The sequence below is a fragment of the Glycine soja genome, chromosome 17 (genome assembly GCF_004193775.1).
Source record: "Glycine soja cultivar W05 chromosome 17, ASM419377v2, whole genome shotgun sequence".
Classification (NCBI taxonomy): Eukaryota; Viridiplantae; Streptophyta; class Magnoliopsida; order Fabales; family Fabaceae; genus Glycine; species Glycine soja.
In genome coordinates, this window is record NC_041018.1 from 30,848,405 (window position 1) to 30,867,485 (window position 19,081).

At 38.5% G+C, this 19,081-nt stretch overlaps 1 protein-coding gene across 5 annotated transcripts in view; it reads right to left on the reverse strand.

Annotated features, from left to right (window-relative positions):
- Positions 1–19,081, reverse strand: part of LOC114393389 (DNA topoisomerase 1-like) — a 70,867-nt gene that overhangs the window by 5,818 nt on the left and 45,968 nt on the right. For all 5 annotated transcript variants that reach the window (XM_028354711.1, XM_028354713.1, XM_028354714.1 and 2 more), the window contains exons 18-19: positions 7,831–7,942; positions 7,636–7,725 (exon numbers count right to left, since the gene is read on the reverse strand). In XM_028354711.1, the coding sequence (XP_028210512.1) occupies positions 7,636–7,725; positions 7,831–7,942 (202 nt within the window). The remainder of the gene's footprint in view (positions 1–7,635; positions 7,726–7,830; positions 7,943–19,081) is intronic.

Consider the following 19,081-nt stretch of genomic DNA (forward strand, 5'->3'; position numbering starts at 1 on the left):
AAACAGCTGCTCTAACTGAATCACAAAGTAAAACTTACTTAATACACTAATACTATATATACTAACAAGATGCATTTACTTTTCGGTAGTCCATCACTTAAGAAATTCATAGTTAAACGTGTTTGGCTTGGAGTAGTAATGGGATGGGTGACCTTCTAGATCAATTGCTTGGAGCGTTAATGGTCTCTAAGATAGACTTAAGGTCAGGATATCACCAAATTAGAGTCAAGAGCAAAGGCATTCCTAGTACTGCCTTTAGGACAAGGTATGGGCACTACAAGTATTTAGTAATGCCCCAACCGTGGCAATTGATTCTAGTAAGGTTGATGCAGTATTAGGATTGGGGCAACCTAAGTTAGTGACAAAAGTGAGGAGTTTCCTATGATTGGTGGGTTACTATAGGAAATTCATAAAGGGTTTCTCTAGACTAGCTTTACCCCTCACTAAGCTGACTAGGAAAGAGAAACCTTTTGAGTGGGATAAGGAGTGTGAAGCGAGTTTTTAGGAGCTTAAAAAGCAGTTGGTCTCATTGTAACATCCCGTTTTTCGTAAATAAATTAAAAATATTTTTAGTAAAAAAAAAATAGAGTTTTAGAAAATGGTGAGATTTTATAATTAAAAAAAATAAAGAGAAATAAGTGTATTAAAATAATGGTTTGAAGGAAAAAAGACAAGGAAAGATATTTGATTTATTCATTTGATAGGAAATAAAATAGAGTATTTGTTTATAAAATAATAAACAAAGAAAAATAGAATAAATATTAGGCTGAGTACCCTAACTATAAATAGAGGCATCTTAGGTCAGTTTTGAGACTGACGATATTTCCTACGCCTCCTCTTCCTCTAAATTTCGTTTTCCTTTCCCCTTCTCCCAAAACCCTCTCTTTTTCCCGCATACCACCATACTTATCTCAGAAAAACAATGATCTCGGAATCATTAACCGTTGGATCGTCGTGAAATTTGAGCACCAGGTTCGGAACTCATTTTCAAACATTCTCACCGTTGGGAATTACGAAAACATGTCGGAGCTGAGAGAAATACCCTTTGCATCGTAACTTTTTCTTTTTCCGCAGAAACCCAAAACTGTATCAATAAAACTATAATCTCAGACTCGTTAACCATTGGATTGTCATGAAATTTTGATATGTGATTCGCTATTCATTTCCGCACATCTACACCGTTGGGATTTGCAAAATAATGTTTGTGAAAAGAGAAATACTCATCGCACGTAGACAATGGAATGGAGGCTTTAATCTCTTCTCCTTCTCTCTAATGTTCGGGAACCCTATTAGAATAGTCAGAGAAAAAACTTGAGGAATCTCATAAAATCGCTAGAGATGCCGTTATTGTTGTCACAATACACACGTGAGCCCACTTAAAGGTAAGAGATGAGCTATTCACAATTAGGGAGTAGAGAGAACATGTGTAGGGATCCTTAGAGTATCAATTAGATGGATTTTCGGGGTGTTTCTGTAAATTTTGATTCTATCTTTATAATTATAATCGTGAATTATATATGTTTGACAAACCAATTGATGTGTTCTTGTGTTGAGTGTGAACCCTAAAAATTGAATTATTTTTATTAACGTGAATTATACTTTAAATAGTATTCTTTTTAATGGCTTATTTTACACGAATTATTATCGTATTCTGTATTTTCCCACGATGATGATCACAGTGTGTGTGTGTGTGTGTGTGTGTTTCTAAAACCCTTTTGATTAAAAGTAAATTGTGACAACATGAGATGTGAAATTGTGAACATGAGTTTTAGTTGTGAATAAGTGTGTGATTAACACCTGATGTGACATTACTTGTATTATAAGCTGTGAATTGTACAATAACCCTACCAGTGTTTATCTTGAGAAAAGTGTTGATGCGCAATGTTAAAAAAAAAGTGTAGGTTTCCTATTTAAGAACTAATATTAAATTGTAGCACAATGTGTTAAACGTGTTTAAAACACAAGTGTGAGGTCGTGGGTATTGTATAATTCATGAGCAGTGTCTGCATGCAAAAAATTGTTTTAGGGGTTGGACCTGAATCAGGAGGAAGAGGCCTTGACAGACTCTTCAAAGTGTAGGCCTTCAGGGTAAATACATCCAATTTGAGTGCTCCTTTAAGCTTGTGCCGATCCCACATGGTTGGAGCATTCTCGTAAAACAGCGTGACCCTAACTGGTGTCCCTATGATTTTACTTAGTGAGAGTGACCTGATATACCCATTTTGTAGTGTGTCTTGTTATGTACTCCTAAACGCCCCAAGATGGTTTTTAACTAACATGGTACCACATTGCATATAGGCTTGAGTCTTAGCATAACCGTTGCATAACGCTTGCTAATTGTTTATTATGAAATTGATGAATGTTATTATGTCTTGATCGGAGTGTATGATTCATGTGTAATGTGATTGATGATTGAAAAGTGAATTTTAAATGACAAAGTGGTGGAATTACGTAAGCTATGTTTAAGTAAGTCGTATCTCATTTATATGATATGTATATCTAGTTGTCTTGTTTCTCTATTAGTTAGGAATGTAATAACTCACTCCCCGTGTGTCATTTGTGTTTGGATCCTGTGATGATCTTGAATTTTGTGTTTGAGGGAGCAGATGATTGGGTGAATTGCTTTAAGGAACCTTGTGCTGAAAGGCATCGGGACACAATGCTCTGATAGGATGTGACTTTGGGACATAAGTTTCTATATTAATTGCATGAAGTCTTGAACAGCCTTGTTTTAAGCCAAGATGATTTTAGTATTTATTGGACAAGTCATTTTATGATGTTAGAAAAATAAATGTGAGTCTTTTACCATTTTAAAATGATTTTATTTAAGTGTGTTTTAAAAACTTTTAATTAATTCTGAATTCTTATTCCTTTTATTATTAGTACATATATGTATGGGGTAGAGGATGTCACACTCATCAGCGGTCTTGACTATTCTAGATCCCTTGGTGAGCCTTGTGATGCTTCTAAAAATGGCTTAGGGTGTATGTTGATGCAAGAGGGCAAGGTAGTGGCATATACGTCTAGGCAACTTAGGACCTTAGGACTCATGAAGGAAATTACCCCACCCATGATCTTGAGCTACCAGCAATGGTGTTTGCCTTAAAGATTTGGAGGCATTACTTTTATGGTGCAAAATTTGAGGTTTTCAGGGACCATAAAAGCCTTAAATATTTGTTTGACCAGAGGGAGTTGAATATCAAACAAAAAAGGTGGATAGAGTTTCTCAAGAATTATGATTTCGAGTTAAAGAACCACGTAGGGAAAGTCAATGTAGTGGTTGATGCTCTCAATAGGAAGTCCTTGCACATGTCTAGTTCGATGGTGCAAGAGATGAACTTGATAGAGAAGTTTAAAACTTGAATTTGAATGTGTCTCTGACTGCATTAAGCATGAAGTTTAATAGATTGCAGGTTGGTAGTAACATTAGAGACCTGATTAAGAAGGAACAACTTATACACTAAGAACTATAGTCATTGGTGAACAAAGAAGGTTATAACTTATTTGTCAATGACCTAGTGTTATTTAAGGAAAGGGTTGTAGTCCCTAAGGAAGGGAGTCTCAAGGAGAAAATTTTAGAGAAAGCCCATAAGGGTAAGTTCACCATACATGCATGGATAACCAAAATGTATCAAGATTTAAGAAAAATGTATTGGTGGCTAGGAATGAAGAAAGATGTGGCTAGCTTTGTATCTAGGTGTTTAGTATGCCAGAGGGTTAAGATTGAACATCAAAAACCTTCAGATTTGTTGCAACCTTTAGAAGTTCTGGAGTGAAAATGGGAACGAATCTCTATGAATTTTGAGACGAGTTTTCCAAAGACTCATTTGGGTCTAGATGCCTCTATCTAGGGAAGAGATTTTGGATATCTGCATCGAAGGTGGGGAAGTCAATGGGACGCCATTGCATGGAATATGAACTCATAGATCCTTTGAAGAATCTGAGATCTACACTGGTTCCCGGAACCAAAGAATTGAGCATTGTAATTTTGGAAATCACTAAGTTATGTCTGTTATATTTACTTGGATGCGTTGAGGTGTTTCCGTTTATTTAAATATATATTATTTATTCAAAATTTCATGAATTATTATTGTTTATCATGATTTTTACTGGTTTGTACATATATAATTTTATATTAAATTCATTGTTGATACCATGATTGATTTTTCGTATTACCGTGTCAACTGAGAATAATACTATTTGCGAACACCTGTTAACTGTTTTATTCACCGAGATTCATCTCATTATAAGTGTTGTTTTAAGAGCTCGAGGAAGAAGTTGTTGAGTTTGACGAGACTCGAAGACATAATTTTCTTAGTTACATTCATTTTAGCTTGATTAGTACTTCAAAATAAGACGGCGGATGGGGTCACTTTCGTTATATTTTTAGTGTCCATTTAGTATAGATGTTCACATTTAGTGTTCATTTAGTTTGGATGCCCATATTTTGAGGATAATATTTTTACTTATGTAAAAACTTATTTATTTGACTTTATATATTATACAAGAGGTATTTTCAGATTATTATAATTTTGAGATTTTATATTCTTTTAGCATAGATTACTTTTTTTAATGAAGGGTGTTACATTTTGGTACTTTATTCATTGCATGGAATAATATCCTCAAAATATGAACATTTAAACTAAATAAACACTAAAAATATAAGGGTGTCGCGACCACTGCCACGGCCATACGAGCCTCGAGAGCCACCAAAATCATTGTTTTTGTAAGTGTTTGGGTGCGCATAACCTTGGGTGTAGTTCAACGACGCAGAACTAACCAATTAAGTATCTCGATTGTATCGTGTTAGCCTGGTTTCATGACCATAGAGAAGAGCTTTGATTTCTGCAATTGATGGAGTGCGCTTTTTACTCTCAATGACAGAAATTACCGGTGCATAATCAGACGGTAATCCTTCAAGGAGCGCATCAACATACTCCTCATGACGAACAGGAACACCTACACCAGCCAGTTCATCTACGTATCCTTTGACCTTGCGCAAATATTCATCAATTGATTTTTCATCAAGAGTGACTGCACGCATCGCGGTGCGGAGTTGACGTGCACGGGATTTAGTGTGGAGACTGAAATATTCATGGATTTTGTTCCAAACCTGATAGGAATTGGAACCTAGAACTCTTGACAACACAGACTTCAAAAGTGTAGATAGCTGCCAAACAAGAAGCTTTTGGTCTTGAACTTCCCAGGTTTCATACTCTGCATTGACGCGATCAGCAATATGATCATCCTCAGTGAGATTTGATCACTGGTTCGACGTGTTGTCGCCAATGGAGATAATTCGAATCATCAAGCTTCTGAACAACAGAGTTAGGGAACGACTGAGAAATGAAATTTGACGGAGCGGAAGCCATGAAAGCACATATCAGGACCTTGAAGAAGCACAAAATTACAAAAAAATGACTCTAGATACCATTTTGATAAACTAAGAGGAAAATAGAGAGAAAACAGAGAAGAAAAAGGAGAAGAACAAAGCTGATTTTTATTGATCTGAAAAACTAAGTTAGAGATAGTTACAGTCCAGGTATTTATAAATCTCTATACAACAGAACTAACTCTAACAGAAAGCTAACTAACTCTAGAGAAGCCCTTGTACTCCCTGAATTACTAACTACCACAAAATGGGTGTTGTTAGCAAAAGCTAACAGCCCTTATAGTAGATACTCAGTACAGAATGGGTGCTGTTAGCAAAGGCTAACAACCCTTATAGACAAAATACAAAACTATTTTCATAGTTATACATTGACATATACTGATAATATTACTATTATTATTATTAGTTTATTATATTATACCATAAATAAAAGTTCATAGATAAACAACAGTTAAAAAAACCCACTCATGTTGAACTCAAATTTTGGACACAATTTAAAGCTCAAGGCCCAACAAATCAAAAAAGACAAAAGGTCATGTAACCCTAGTCACTAAGGACGTGTCTGTTAGCCAACGCCGCCGCTGAAATTTAAGTGATCTTGTGCAAAAACGCAAAGTGAAGAACTTCTATATTCATATAGCATTTCAGATATGAAATAGTGAGGATTTTTTTGGGTTTTCGTTCAAATTTCAGATCGCAGGGAAGGATCTGCTCCAAGAACCGCAATCGTGCCGCCCCGCTCCACCGCGACTACAAGCACGACAACCTCATCATTAAACCATTCAACAAGGCTCGTCGTCACAGTGCAGGGCCACAATTGTGGCCGCAACGACAACAATTAACAAGATTTGACCATCAAATTATAAACCTCATCATCCTATCAATTTGAACCCTTATGCTTTAATCTTTTTAGGTTTAGATAACAGGGAAAGGGAGAAAAATATTGACAAATGAAACTGATATTATTGAGTCTGAAACTTAGTTACTTAGTTACAAAAGAGGTATTTATAGACTTCTAGACCTTCAGCCTAAGCACAAAATAGAATAACAGAATTATGTTATAACAGAATAACAGAATTCTGTTAGTAATCTAGCATCCTGATACAAGTGTAGTGCTGTTAGCAAAAGCCCTTGCAAACTGTTATCACAGTTATTTACATATACTCTAATAAATCTCCTACCTAAAAAAATCTCAGGGATTTTGTCCTTGTTCAATAATCATATATGGAGCAGTTACTCCGGGTCAACCCCAATAAGCCAAACTCATTTCCAGGTTGGGATGGACCTGCCAATTTAATGGCAGATTAGAAATTTGCTATCCCAATCCAGCCCTTAGCGAGCCACTAGCCCATGGGCCACTCACTTTTATAAAAAATAGAAAGTTAAAAATTATCAAAAGAAATTAACTTGTATATAACAAGTTAATAAAATACTTTTTATCGCTGTAAACTAAAATAAATAAAATATAGGGTGCCATTTGTACAACAAAATAGTGTTGTGCAACCGAGAAGGGGTAAATCCCAGATAAATTTATACCAATGAGTCATGAGCAACCACATAAGTGAACTTGACACCACACTTTAACCCAAAACCTTAAGGCTTAGGTTTATGGATCTTTCCTTCACTAATATGGTGTTCAATCTTCTCATTCTTACATGATGTGTGACTTCATCTCACACTTGTACTCCAACAAATAGCAATACATAATACACAATAATAGAAATCAAGTAGTGCACTAATTGTAACAATAAACAAGTAGAAATTGAAAACCAAACTCAAGGTACAAGAAATATTAGCCTTAAAATAGACATTAAGAACAGCACATATAATATTGAATTTATCATTTTCTAGTAATTATAAAAAAAAGTAAATAATAAGAAAAAAAGGAACAAAAGGCTGGGAAAGGAACAAAAGGCTGGCCCAGCCTACACATGTCACCCCGATTTTGGCTAATATAAATTTGGGCTAGGCCAAGTCAAAATCAGGCCAGGCATGAATTGTCATTGCCCAACCCAACTCATGCATTAGCTAATCCGACCAACTTATCGGGCTTGGCCCATTTTCACACACCATATCATGTAAACTTATATTTACCATTAAAATACAACATATAATGCACATCTAAGACATTTACCTCTTAAAATTTTCAAGAAACATACTATTATTGAAATACCTGGCATCCATAGCCCAAAAATTAGTAAAATAAAATTACTTGAAGCTTTGAAAATGGAAATGTGACATACATGAGAGACAGAAGCTCTTTTAGGTATATATCCCTTCCTGTCTTCTCCGAGCTGAACATAAACTCCATAAGGCCCACTTTTCAAAAGAACCTGAGGGAAACATAATGCCCATTCATACACAATAATTAGTAGCCCAAAAAGAAAATTAAATAAGTCCTTTACAGCATATAGCCAAGGCCAGGATCTAAAGCAAACCTTTTCATATGAACCACTAGTAACACCTAGGAGTTTTGGTTCCTCTACTCTACTGTTTGGCTGAGATGCATCCTCTTCCTCCTCTGTACCGTATAATGTTTTAGCAATGTACCTGTTTTCAGCAATCACAAGAAAAACTAATAATGGATTCATTTGTAAATTTTAGCAACAAATACTACAAAAGGTATAAGTCAATGCTGTAACTTGTAATAGGATACAAGAAAATTAGCAGTCCTAAAATTTAGATGAGATCCCATAAGCTCAGCACATCCACTATTTTAAGAGACTATAGACTAAATGTACTCACCATTAATTCTTAGGAACAAAGAATAGCAATAGGAAAGAAAAGAAACATTTTATTGACTAGAATGAAAAGAGCAGAAAATGGAGAGAGATCTCCTCCAAAGATTTCCCCTTCACAAAAGATTTCTCCTTTTACAAAGAAATGCTCAATTCTCAAATGATACTCATTTGGATGTCCCCTTCCCTTACGTCCTCCTACTATTCATATTCTTGACAAACCCCTTCTAACAAACTAAACCCTTCAACTAACTAACTATGATTAGTGTCCCAGTCAATTTTCTTAACTCCTAAAATCAATCATATCTATGAACCGTACAGCTAAAAAGATACCAAAAATGCGCATAGCAATCAATTATCAATTCAAAACAGTGGCTTAACCGAACAACAGTACCAGGAATAATATTAAATGTTTCTTTCAAGGCATGATAGATCAAAAGAGAAAAAAAGAACTAGGAAAAAGAAATAAACTCTACTCGACCCATTTACTATTAGAATGAATGTATAAAAATAACTGTTACAAACAGTTATTGTAGGACTGTTAGGACAGTTAGTATAAGCTAACTACTTTTCTTTCACTAACAGAATTTTGTTAGTTAGTTGTTACTTAGTTTGTGATTAGCTTCAAGGTCTAGAGGTTTATAAATACATCTTTTGTAACTGTATTAAGAGAAAAAAAACTTTTCTGAATCAATAAGATCAGTTTTACTATTCTCTGTTTTGTTCTTTTCCCCGTTCTGAAACTTTGATATTGTATCAGAGCTTGTTTTCACGTAAAAGTCACTTTCCTCAGTTTATCAAGCTTCATCTTCACGATCATGGCTTTCGCATCTCAAGGTTTTGATTCACATTCGTTTCCGACGACAATAGCAGCAAAATTGGATGATTCCAATTATCTACACTGGCGACAATATGTTGAGCCAGTCATTTAATCGCATAAACTGTAGAGGTTCGTGATTAATCCGATTGTTCCACCTCAATTTCTCACAGAGGATGATCGGATCATGGATTGGGTTAATCATGATACGAAGCCTAGGAAGTGCAGGACCAAACGCTGCTTGTTTGGCTTCAGTCGACACTCTCGAAGTGTGTCCTTTCTCGCGTGCTAGGCTCGAATCACTCCTATCAGATATGGGAGAAGATTCACGAGCATTTCAGTCTTCACACCAAGTCTAGGGCACGTCAATTGCGAATGGCAATGCATGTTGTCTCACTCAAAGGGAAAACAATGGACGAGTACCTTCACAAAATCAAAAACTACGTCGACGAGCTCGTCGGTGTTGGAGTTTTGGTTCTCCATGAGGAGCATGTTGATGCTATTCTTGAAGGTTTACATCCGGATTATGCACCAATGGTTTCCATGATTGAAAGCAAAAAACATACGCCATCTATTGCAGAGATGGAGGTTCTCCTTTATGGCCATGAAACTCGCCTGGTTCGATACAATCGCGACACCCAAATGCTTGTATCTCTGTCTATTAATTACGCTCAAGGCTATTCATATGGAAGTTCGTCCAAAGCTACTGATTCCAGTGGTTTCAGAGGAAGTTATGACAGAGGTAATGGTGGCCGCAATACGTCATTTTATCGAGGTGGTGGTTGCGGTGGTTCTGGAAAAGGCTGCAGTGGAGGCAGGTTTGCTAACTTCCGGTGTCAAATCTGCCTCAAGTATGGTCACACTACTAATGTGTGCCACTTTCGTTTTGATATGAATTTTCAACCTCATGAGTCACTCACCTTTGTTGATCCAACTACACTCCAACCAATTCCTTATTTGATTGCCTCGGGTAGGACCTCAAACACTTGGGTTAATCCTAACTCCAAACCAGTTGCTCAATCCTCCAATCAGCCTAGTGTGATGCTTACCAATTCGACACCTCAGGGTAATGGTCAAACTAGCTCAGCATGGATTCCAAATTCTGGAGCTAGTTTCCATGTAATTGGTGAATCACAGCATATCAAACAGTTGTCACATTTTGATGGACCTGACCAAATCTTTATAGGAAATGGTGAAGGTTTGAGCATTTCCAACATTGGTTCTTCATCATTTTTGTCTCCTATGACTCTCATATTACTTTCAAACTTAACAAGCTATTACGTGTTCCTTCCATTTCTAAAAATTTGCTAAGCGTCAATCAGTTTGCTAAAGATAATGCTGTTTTCTTTGAATTTCACCCTCACTTATGCCTTATCAAATCACAGGGGACCAATAAAGCGCTCCTTCAGGGTGCTGTGGGTGCTGATGGTCTCTATTCTTTTACTTGAAACTAAAGGAGTGAAAAACACCCTCTTTTTCCCTCTTAGCTTTATTAAATTCAAAAGGTTACATATATATAGAGAATACAAGAGAGAGAGAAGGGCAGTGACAGTGACAGCTCACTGCTGCCCTTCTGAACAAGCTTACCAACTAAGCTACCAAAAGTAGATAAACAATACAAAAACATTAAACACTCCCCCTCAAGCTGGAGCATATAAATCATATGCACCAAGCTTGGAACATATAGTCTGAATTTTGGGTCCTCTTAAGGACTTAGTCAAAATATCCGCTGGCTGATCATTAGAACCAATAAACTCAGTGACAATCTCCTTGGACAGAATCTTCTCTCAGATGAAATGACAATCAATCTCTATGTGCTTAGTCCTTTCATGAAAAACTGGGTTTGAGGCAATATGAAGAGCAGCCTGATTATCACAATACAACTTCATTTGAAACTCTTCACAAAACCTCAATTCCTACAGAAATTGTTTAAACCACATGAGCTCACGAGTAACCATAGCCATAGATCGATATTCAGCTTCAGCACTGGACCGAGCGACAACTGTCTGTTTCTTGCTTTTCCAAGAAATAAGATTTTCTCCAATGAAGACACAATAGCCTGATGTAGACCTTTTATCCATGGGACAGCCAGCCCAATCAGCATCACAATATCCCGATAGTTGTGTATTACCCCTATCTTCATACAACAACCCTTGACCAGGAGCCTTTTTAACATATCTCAGAATACGCATGACAGCATTCCAATGGTCCAAATGAGGATTCTGCATAAACTGGTTAACCACTCCCACAGCAAAGGAGATATCAGGTCTAGTAATGGTAAGGTAAATGAGTTTTCCCACAAGCCTCCTATATCTCTCGAGGTTAGGATAAACTTCACTTTGATCTGCCATGAACATCAGATTCGGATCCATGAGGCTCTCAACAGGTCTACAATTCTGCATACCTGTTTCTTCTAAAATATCAAGAGCATACTTCCTCTGAGAGATCACAACACCATCTCCTGATTGACCTACTTCAATGCCAAGGAAATACTTCAAAGAACCCAGATCTTTGGTCTAGAAATGACTGAATAAGTGCTCTTTTAGCTGGGTGATCTTAGTAGTACCATTCCCTGTAATCACTATATCATCAACATAGACCATTAGATAAACACATTTTCCAGGAGATGTATGACAATAAAATACAGAATGATCAACTTCACTTCGTTTCAGTCCACTTGAATTTAAGTGTGAGGAAATTTCACTCACATGACTCTCCATATTCATATTTCAGCTTACAATTTATAGAGTACAAAGCATAAGAGAGAGAAAGGGAGAAAAGACAGCCTAGCCTGGTCTATGTGACAGCCTAGTCTAGTCTATGTCTGCTGACTTCTAAAACAAGGAAAAAATATTTAGTAATGATGCATACAAATCTAATTTAGAAACCCCAAAAGATATTCAACACTCCCCCTCAAGCTGGAGCATATAGATCATATGCACCAAGCTTGGAACAAATAGATTGAATCCTAGGTCCTCGCAACGACTTAGTCAAAATATCTGCTGGCTGATCATTAGAGCTAATGAACTCAGTGATAATTTCTTTGGGCAATAGCTTCTCCCGAATGAAATGACAGTCAATTTCTATGTGTTTGGTTCTCTCATGAAAGACTGGATTTGAAGCAATATGGAGAGCAGCTTGGTTATCACAATATAACTTCATCTGCCCAACTTCACAGAATCTCAATTCTTGAAGTAGTTGTTTGATCCACATAAGTTCACATGTAGCCATGGCCATAGATCTATATTCAGCCTCTGCACTGGACCGGGCAACAACAGTTTGCTTCTTGCTTTTCCAAGAGATAGCATTCCCTCCAATGGAAACACAATATCCGGATGTGGATCTCCTATCCATAGGACAACCAGCCCAATCAGCATCACAATACCCAGATACTTGTGTATTACCTTTGTCTTCATAAAGTAATCCTTGTCCTGGAGCTCTCTTAATGTATCTAAGAATACGCATAACAGCATTCCAATGATCAACACGAGGATTTTGCATAAATTGGCTCACCACTCCAACAGCAAAGGAAATATCAGGTCTTGTAATGGTGAGATAAATGAGTTTTCCCACAAGTCTTCTATATCTCTCGGGATCATGACACAATTTACTCTGATCCGCTAGGAGCTTCAAATTTGGATCCATAGGGCTATCAACAGGTCGACAATTCTGCATGCCTGTTTCCTCCAAAATGTCAAGGGCATACTTCCTCTGAGAGATCACAACACCATCTCCTGACTGAGCCACCTCAATACCAAGAAAGTACTTCAAATATCCCAGGTCTTTGGTCTGGAAATGACTGAATAAGTGCTCCTTTAGCTGAACAATCTTAGTAGCATCATTCCCTGTAATCATTATGTCATCAACGTATACTATCAAATAAACACATTTCCCAGGGGATGAATGACAATAAAAAACAGAATGATCAGCCTCACTTCGTTTCAACCCAAAAAGTTGAACAATATGACTGAATTTACCAAACCAAGCCCGAGGGGATTGCTTCAACCCATAGAGAGATCGACGCAGCTTACAAACAAGACCATACTCCCCCTGAGCAACAAACCCAGGAGGTTGCTCCATATAAATTTCCTCCTCAAGATCACCATGGAGGAAAGCATTCTTAATGTCAAGCTGATGAAAAGGCCAATGACGCATGGCTGTCATAGCAAGAAACAGACGAACAGTGGTGATTTTAGCCACAGGAGAAAAGGTGTCACAATAATCAAGGCCATAAATCTGAGTATAGCCTTTAGCTACCAATCGAGCCTTAAGCCGATCAACCTCACCATTAGGCCCAACTTTAACTGCATAGACCCATCTACAACCCACAGTCTTCTTGCCAGGTGGAAGAGGAACAAGTTCCCAAGTACCATTATTTTCAAGGGCCTGCATTTCATCAATCATAGCCTGTCGCCATCCAGGATGACTAAGTGCCTCATGAACATTAGAAGGAACATGGTGTGAGGATAAAGAGAAAACAAAGGAAGAATATGAAGGAGACAAGCGATGGTAACTCAAAAAATTATAAATAGGATGAGGGTTGCGAGTGGATCGAGTACCTTTTCGGATGGCAATGGGCCAGGCTGACTCAGAGTGATGAGAGACAGGTGAGGAAGTAGGATCCATGGTTGGAGGACTAGTTGGAGAAGGATGAGAATCACGAGGGGAGGCTTCAGGTACTGTAGAATTAGTTGGTCGTGTCCTGTGATGATATGTAAGCAGAGGTGGAGAGACAACTTCAATTGAATTTGGTAGAGAAGATGGGACTTCATTGACATTTTGGTCGGAGTTACCTAGAGGACAAGGAATTGGTAGTACTTCCTGGAGAGAAGAAGAATGATCTACAGAGGATAAGAAGAAAGGTGTGTCTTCAAAGAAGGTTACATCTGCAGACATATAATATCGTCTTGTGATTGGAGAGTAGCATTTATAACCCTTTTGAAGACGAGAATAACCCAAAAAGACACATTTTACTGACTTAGCTGAAAGTTTGTCTAAACCAGGGGAAAGATCATGGACAAAACAAGTACAACCAAACACTCTAGGAGAGACATGAAACAATGGGTCATGAGGAAAGATAATTGAGTGAGGAATTTGGTTTTCAAGAGAAGAAGAATGCATCCTATTAATTAAGAAGCACACAGTAAGCACTGCGTCTCCCCAGTGATGTGTGGGAACATTAGAATTTAACATTAGGGAACGAGCAGTTTCAAGAAGGTGACGATTTTTCCTTTCAGCTATGCCATTTTGTTGAGGTGTATGAGGACATGTGTACTGGTGTAGGATACCTTTTGAGGATAAAAAAGAGGAAAGATCATGAGAGAAATATTCTTTTGCATCATCACTTCTGAAAATCTTGATTGTTTTTCCAAATTGATTTTCAATCTCATTGCAAAACGACTTAAATATGGGCAAAAGTTCAGATCTATCTTTCATTAAATAAACCCAAGTACATCTGGAGAATTCATCAATGAAGGTTACAAAATATCGAAAATCAAAAGATGTAACACGACTTGGTCCCCAAATATCAGAATGAATGGTAGAAAAAGCCGAATCACATCTTTGTACAGTTTGAGGAAATGATGACCTAACATGTTTTCCTAGTTGACAAGACTCACAGTCTAAGACTTGAAGGTTTTTAAGACTAGGAACCATTATTTTCAGCTTGGATAAACTTGGGTGACCCAGACGATCATGCAAAAGTTTGGGTTTTGAGGATGCAAAACAGGATATCGGAGAGCTGGATTCTAAATAACACAGTCCTCGTGATTCACGTCCTTCTCCAATCAGTCGACCCGTCCCATGTTCCTGAATAACAAAGGAATTAGCGGTAAAGGTTACTGAACAATTTAATGAGCGAGTCAACTGACTTAATGAGATTAGATTATATGGACACTGAGGAACAAATAATACAGAATTTAATTTCAATGAAGGAGATAATGATACTTGACCACTTCCTTGAGACGCAACTTTGGACCCATTGGCTACAGTAACAAGGTGAGGAGTCTTTGGAAAGAAAATAGATGAAAAGGAAGACTTGTTACCAGAAATATGATCAGAGGCACCTGAGTCAAGTATCCAAGGGCTAGGACTTCCGATTGATTGAGAAACACATGCTATTGAGAAACATGGTACTGATGAAGATGATGCTTGATTGCTGGATTTCTCGGACTTGAGCTTCAAATACTCTTTGTATTCCTCATTAGAAAACTTAGACTCAGGTTTTTCTGACTTGGATACCTATGCCATTTTGTCAGGGAAGCCATGCAAAGAGTAACAATTTTCTTGAGTGTGGCCCATCCTCATACAATATGTGCATTGCGGACGTCCACTTCTTCCATTGCGGCCTCCTCTACTGTTACGGCCTCCTCCTCCGAGGTGCCACCATGGCTGATGTTTTCACAGCATCAGTGAGATTTTCAACCTTCAACGCATGAGGTACACGGAGAAGCCTAGTAATGAGAGAATCCATCGATGGGACTTGATCTCCAGCTAGGACCTGATCACGTACATGATCAAAATCTGAGTGTAGACTCCTCAAGATAAGGACCATGTAGAACTTGTCCAGTTTCCTATTCACCTCTTCCAACGAATCAGCCACAAGAAACCTTCTCAGCTCTTCTACTGCTGCCCGAGCTTTACCCATATGTGCAATCATGTCATGGTTAGATTGCTTGAGAGCTGTAACTTTCACAGTCGCATCAAATAGGCTTTGAATATCGTTGGCGAAGATCTCTTGGGCCTTCCTCCAAAAAAGATGACATGTTTTAAAAGATCTGAGAATTTCCAAAACATCTGACTCGACTGATTGCCACAGAACAGCACATAGTTGATAATCTACCTTCTCCCATTCAGGTTTCTTGTCGTTTGGAACAGCATTGACGTTTTTCTCTAGGTGGTCATGGTACCCTTGACCAAGAAACCACAACTCAACTGAAGCAGACCACGACAAATAATTTTTCCAGTTGAGCTTGGCAGTTGCAATGGTTGGGGTTCCAAAAAATGAAAAAACAGGACCAGAAGTAGCCATTTTGACCCAAAAAAAATTCCGGCGGCCGGATTGCGGCGACCGGCGGCAGCAGACGGTGGCTGGAGTTGGCGGTCGGCGGCGGCAAACGGTGGTCGGAGATGGCGGCCAGCGGCGGTGGACGGTGGCCGGAGCAGCGGACGGTGGCGGTGGCGGTGATGGCCGGAACCCGCTCTGATATCAACTTGAATTTAAGTGTGAGGAAATTTCACTCACATGACTCTCCATATTCATATTTCAGCTTACAATTTATAGAGTACAAAGCATAAGAGAGAGAAAGGGAGAAAAGACAGCCTAGCCTAGTCTATGTGACAGCCTAGTCTAGTCTATGTCTGCTGACTTCTAAAACATGGAAAAAATGTTTAGTAATGATGCATACAAATCTAATTTAGAAATCCCAAAAGATATTCAACAAGTCCAAACATTTGAACAACATGACTAAATTTACCAAACCAAGCATAAGGAGATTGCTTCAACCCATAGAGAGATCGGTGAAGCTTACACACAAGACCATACTCCCCCTGAGCAACAAACCCAGGAGGTTGCTCCATGTAAATATCCTCCTCAAGATCACCGTGGAGGAAGGCATTTTTAATATCAAGCTGATAGAGGAGCCAGTGACGCATAGCAGCCATAGCAAGAAACAGACGAACAGTGATGAGTTTGGCTACAAGAGAGAAAGTATCACAGTAATCAATGTCATATACCTGTGTGTAGCCCTTAGCCACCAAGCGAGCCTTAAGCCGATCAACCTTATCATTTGGCCCAACTTTAACAGTGTAGACCCATCTACAACCTACAGTGGTCTTACCAGGAGGAAGAGGAACAAGCTCCCAAGTACCGTTATTTTCAAGAGCCTGCATCTCATCAATCATAGTCTGTCGTCAGCCAGGATGATCAAGTGCCTCACGGACAGTAGAAGGAATAGTAAGGGAGGACAATGAGAAAACAAAGGAACTGTATGAAGGAGACAAACGGTGATAACTTAAGAAATTATAAATAAGATGAGGACTACGAGTAGAGCGAGTACCTTTCCTGATGGCAATGGGCCAATGTGAGTCAGAAGGAGAAGAAGTGGAAGGGTCCATGAGTGGAGGACTGGTTGAAGAAGAACAAGAATCACGAGGAGAAGCTTCAGGAACTGGAGATCCAATCGGCGTTGTCCTGGGTTGATCTGTAATCAAGGGTGAAGATACAACTTCAGGTGAATTGGGTGAGGAGGATGGAACAACACTGACATTTTGGTCTGAATCATCTAGAGGACAAGGAATAGGAAGAACTTCCTGGAGAGACGATGAATGGTCTAAGGAGGGTGAAGGGTGTGTCTTCAAAGAAGGTTACATCTGCAGACATGTAGTATCGTCTCATGATTGGAAAATAACATTTGTAACCTTTTTGAAGACGAGAATAACCTAAGAAGACACATTTGACTGACCTAGCAGAGAGTTTGTCTAAATCAGGAGACAAATCATGGACAAAACAGGTACAACCAAACACTTTAGGAGAGACATGAAAGAGTGGATCATGAGGAAAGACAATTGAGTGGGGGATTCGATTTTCAAGAGAAGAAGAGGGCATTCTATTGATTAGGAAACAGGCAGCAAGCACTGCATCACCCCAATGATGGGTAGGAACTTTTGAATTTAGCATTAGGGAACGTGCAGATTCAAGAAGATGACGATTCTTCCTTTCTGCTATGGTATTTTGTTGTGGTGTGTGAGGACATGTGGACTGATGTAGAATACCTTTGGAAGACAAAAAGGAAGAAAGGTCATGAAAGAAATATTCTTTAGCATTGTCACTCCTGAAAATTTTAATTGTTTTTTCAAATTGATTCTCAATCTCATTATAGAATGACACGAATATAGGCAAAAGTTCAGATCTGTCTTTCATTAAATAAACCCAAGTACATCTGGAGAATTCATCAATGAAGGTTACAAAATATCCCCAAATATCAAAATAAATGGTAGAGAAAGCCGAGTTACATCTTTGTATAGTTTGAGGAAATGACAACCTGACATGTTTTCCTAGTTGACAAGACTCACAATCTAAGACTCGAAGATTCTTGAGACTATGAACCATCATCTTCAATTTTGGTAAGCTTGGGTGGCCTAGACGATCATGCAAAAGTTTGGGCTTTGATATTGCAAAACAAGCCCCAGGTGGACTAGATTCCAAGTAGGAAAGCCCTCGTGATTCATGTCCTTCTCCAATCAGTCTCCCCGTCCCATGTTCCTGAATAACAAACGAATTAGCAGTGAAGGTTACTGAACAATTTAACGAACGAGTTAACTGACTTAATGAAATTAGATTATAGGGACACTGAGCAATGAAAAACACAGAATTCAATTTCAGAGAAGGAGATAAAGAAACTTGACCACTTCCTTGAGACGCAACCTTGGAACCATTGGCCACAGCAACAAGGTGAGGAATTTTTGGAAAAGAGAAGGATGAAAAGAAAGACTTATTACCAGAAATATGATCAAAGGCACCTCAGTCAAGTATCCAAGGACTAGAACCTTCAATGGATTGAGAGATACAGGCTGTTGAAAAACATGGTACAGATGAGGATTGAGCTTGGTTGCTGGGTTTCTCGGATTTAAGCTTCAAATACTCCTGATACTCCTCATCAGAAAATCTAGACTCTGTCTTCTCTGATCTAGAGACCTGTGCGACCTTGTCGGGAAACCCATGCAACGAATAACAATTATCTTGGGTGTGACCCATCCTCTTGCAATAAGTGCAATGAGGACATCCACCCCTTCCACTGCGACCTCCTCTGTTGTTGTGGCTGTCTCCTCTTCCTCGAGACGCAACCATGGCTGACGTCTCCACGCCATCGGCAAGATTCTCATCCTTCAATAAATGAGGCACGCGGAGAAGTCTAGTGATGAAAGAATCCATAGATGGAACTTGGTCCCTAGCAAGTACTTGATCACGAACATAATCAAAGTCTGAATGTAGGCTCCTCAGAATAAGGACCATGTAGAACTTATCAAGTTTCCTGTTCACTTCTTCCAATGAATCAGCTACAAGGAACTTCCTCAGCTCTTCCACGGCAGCCCGAGCCTTACCCACATGAGCAATCATGTCATGACTAGTTTGCT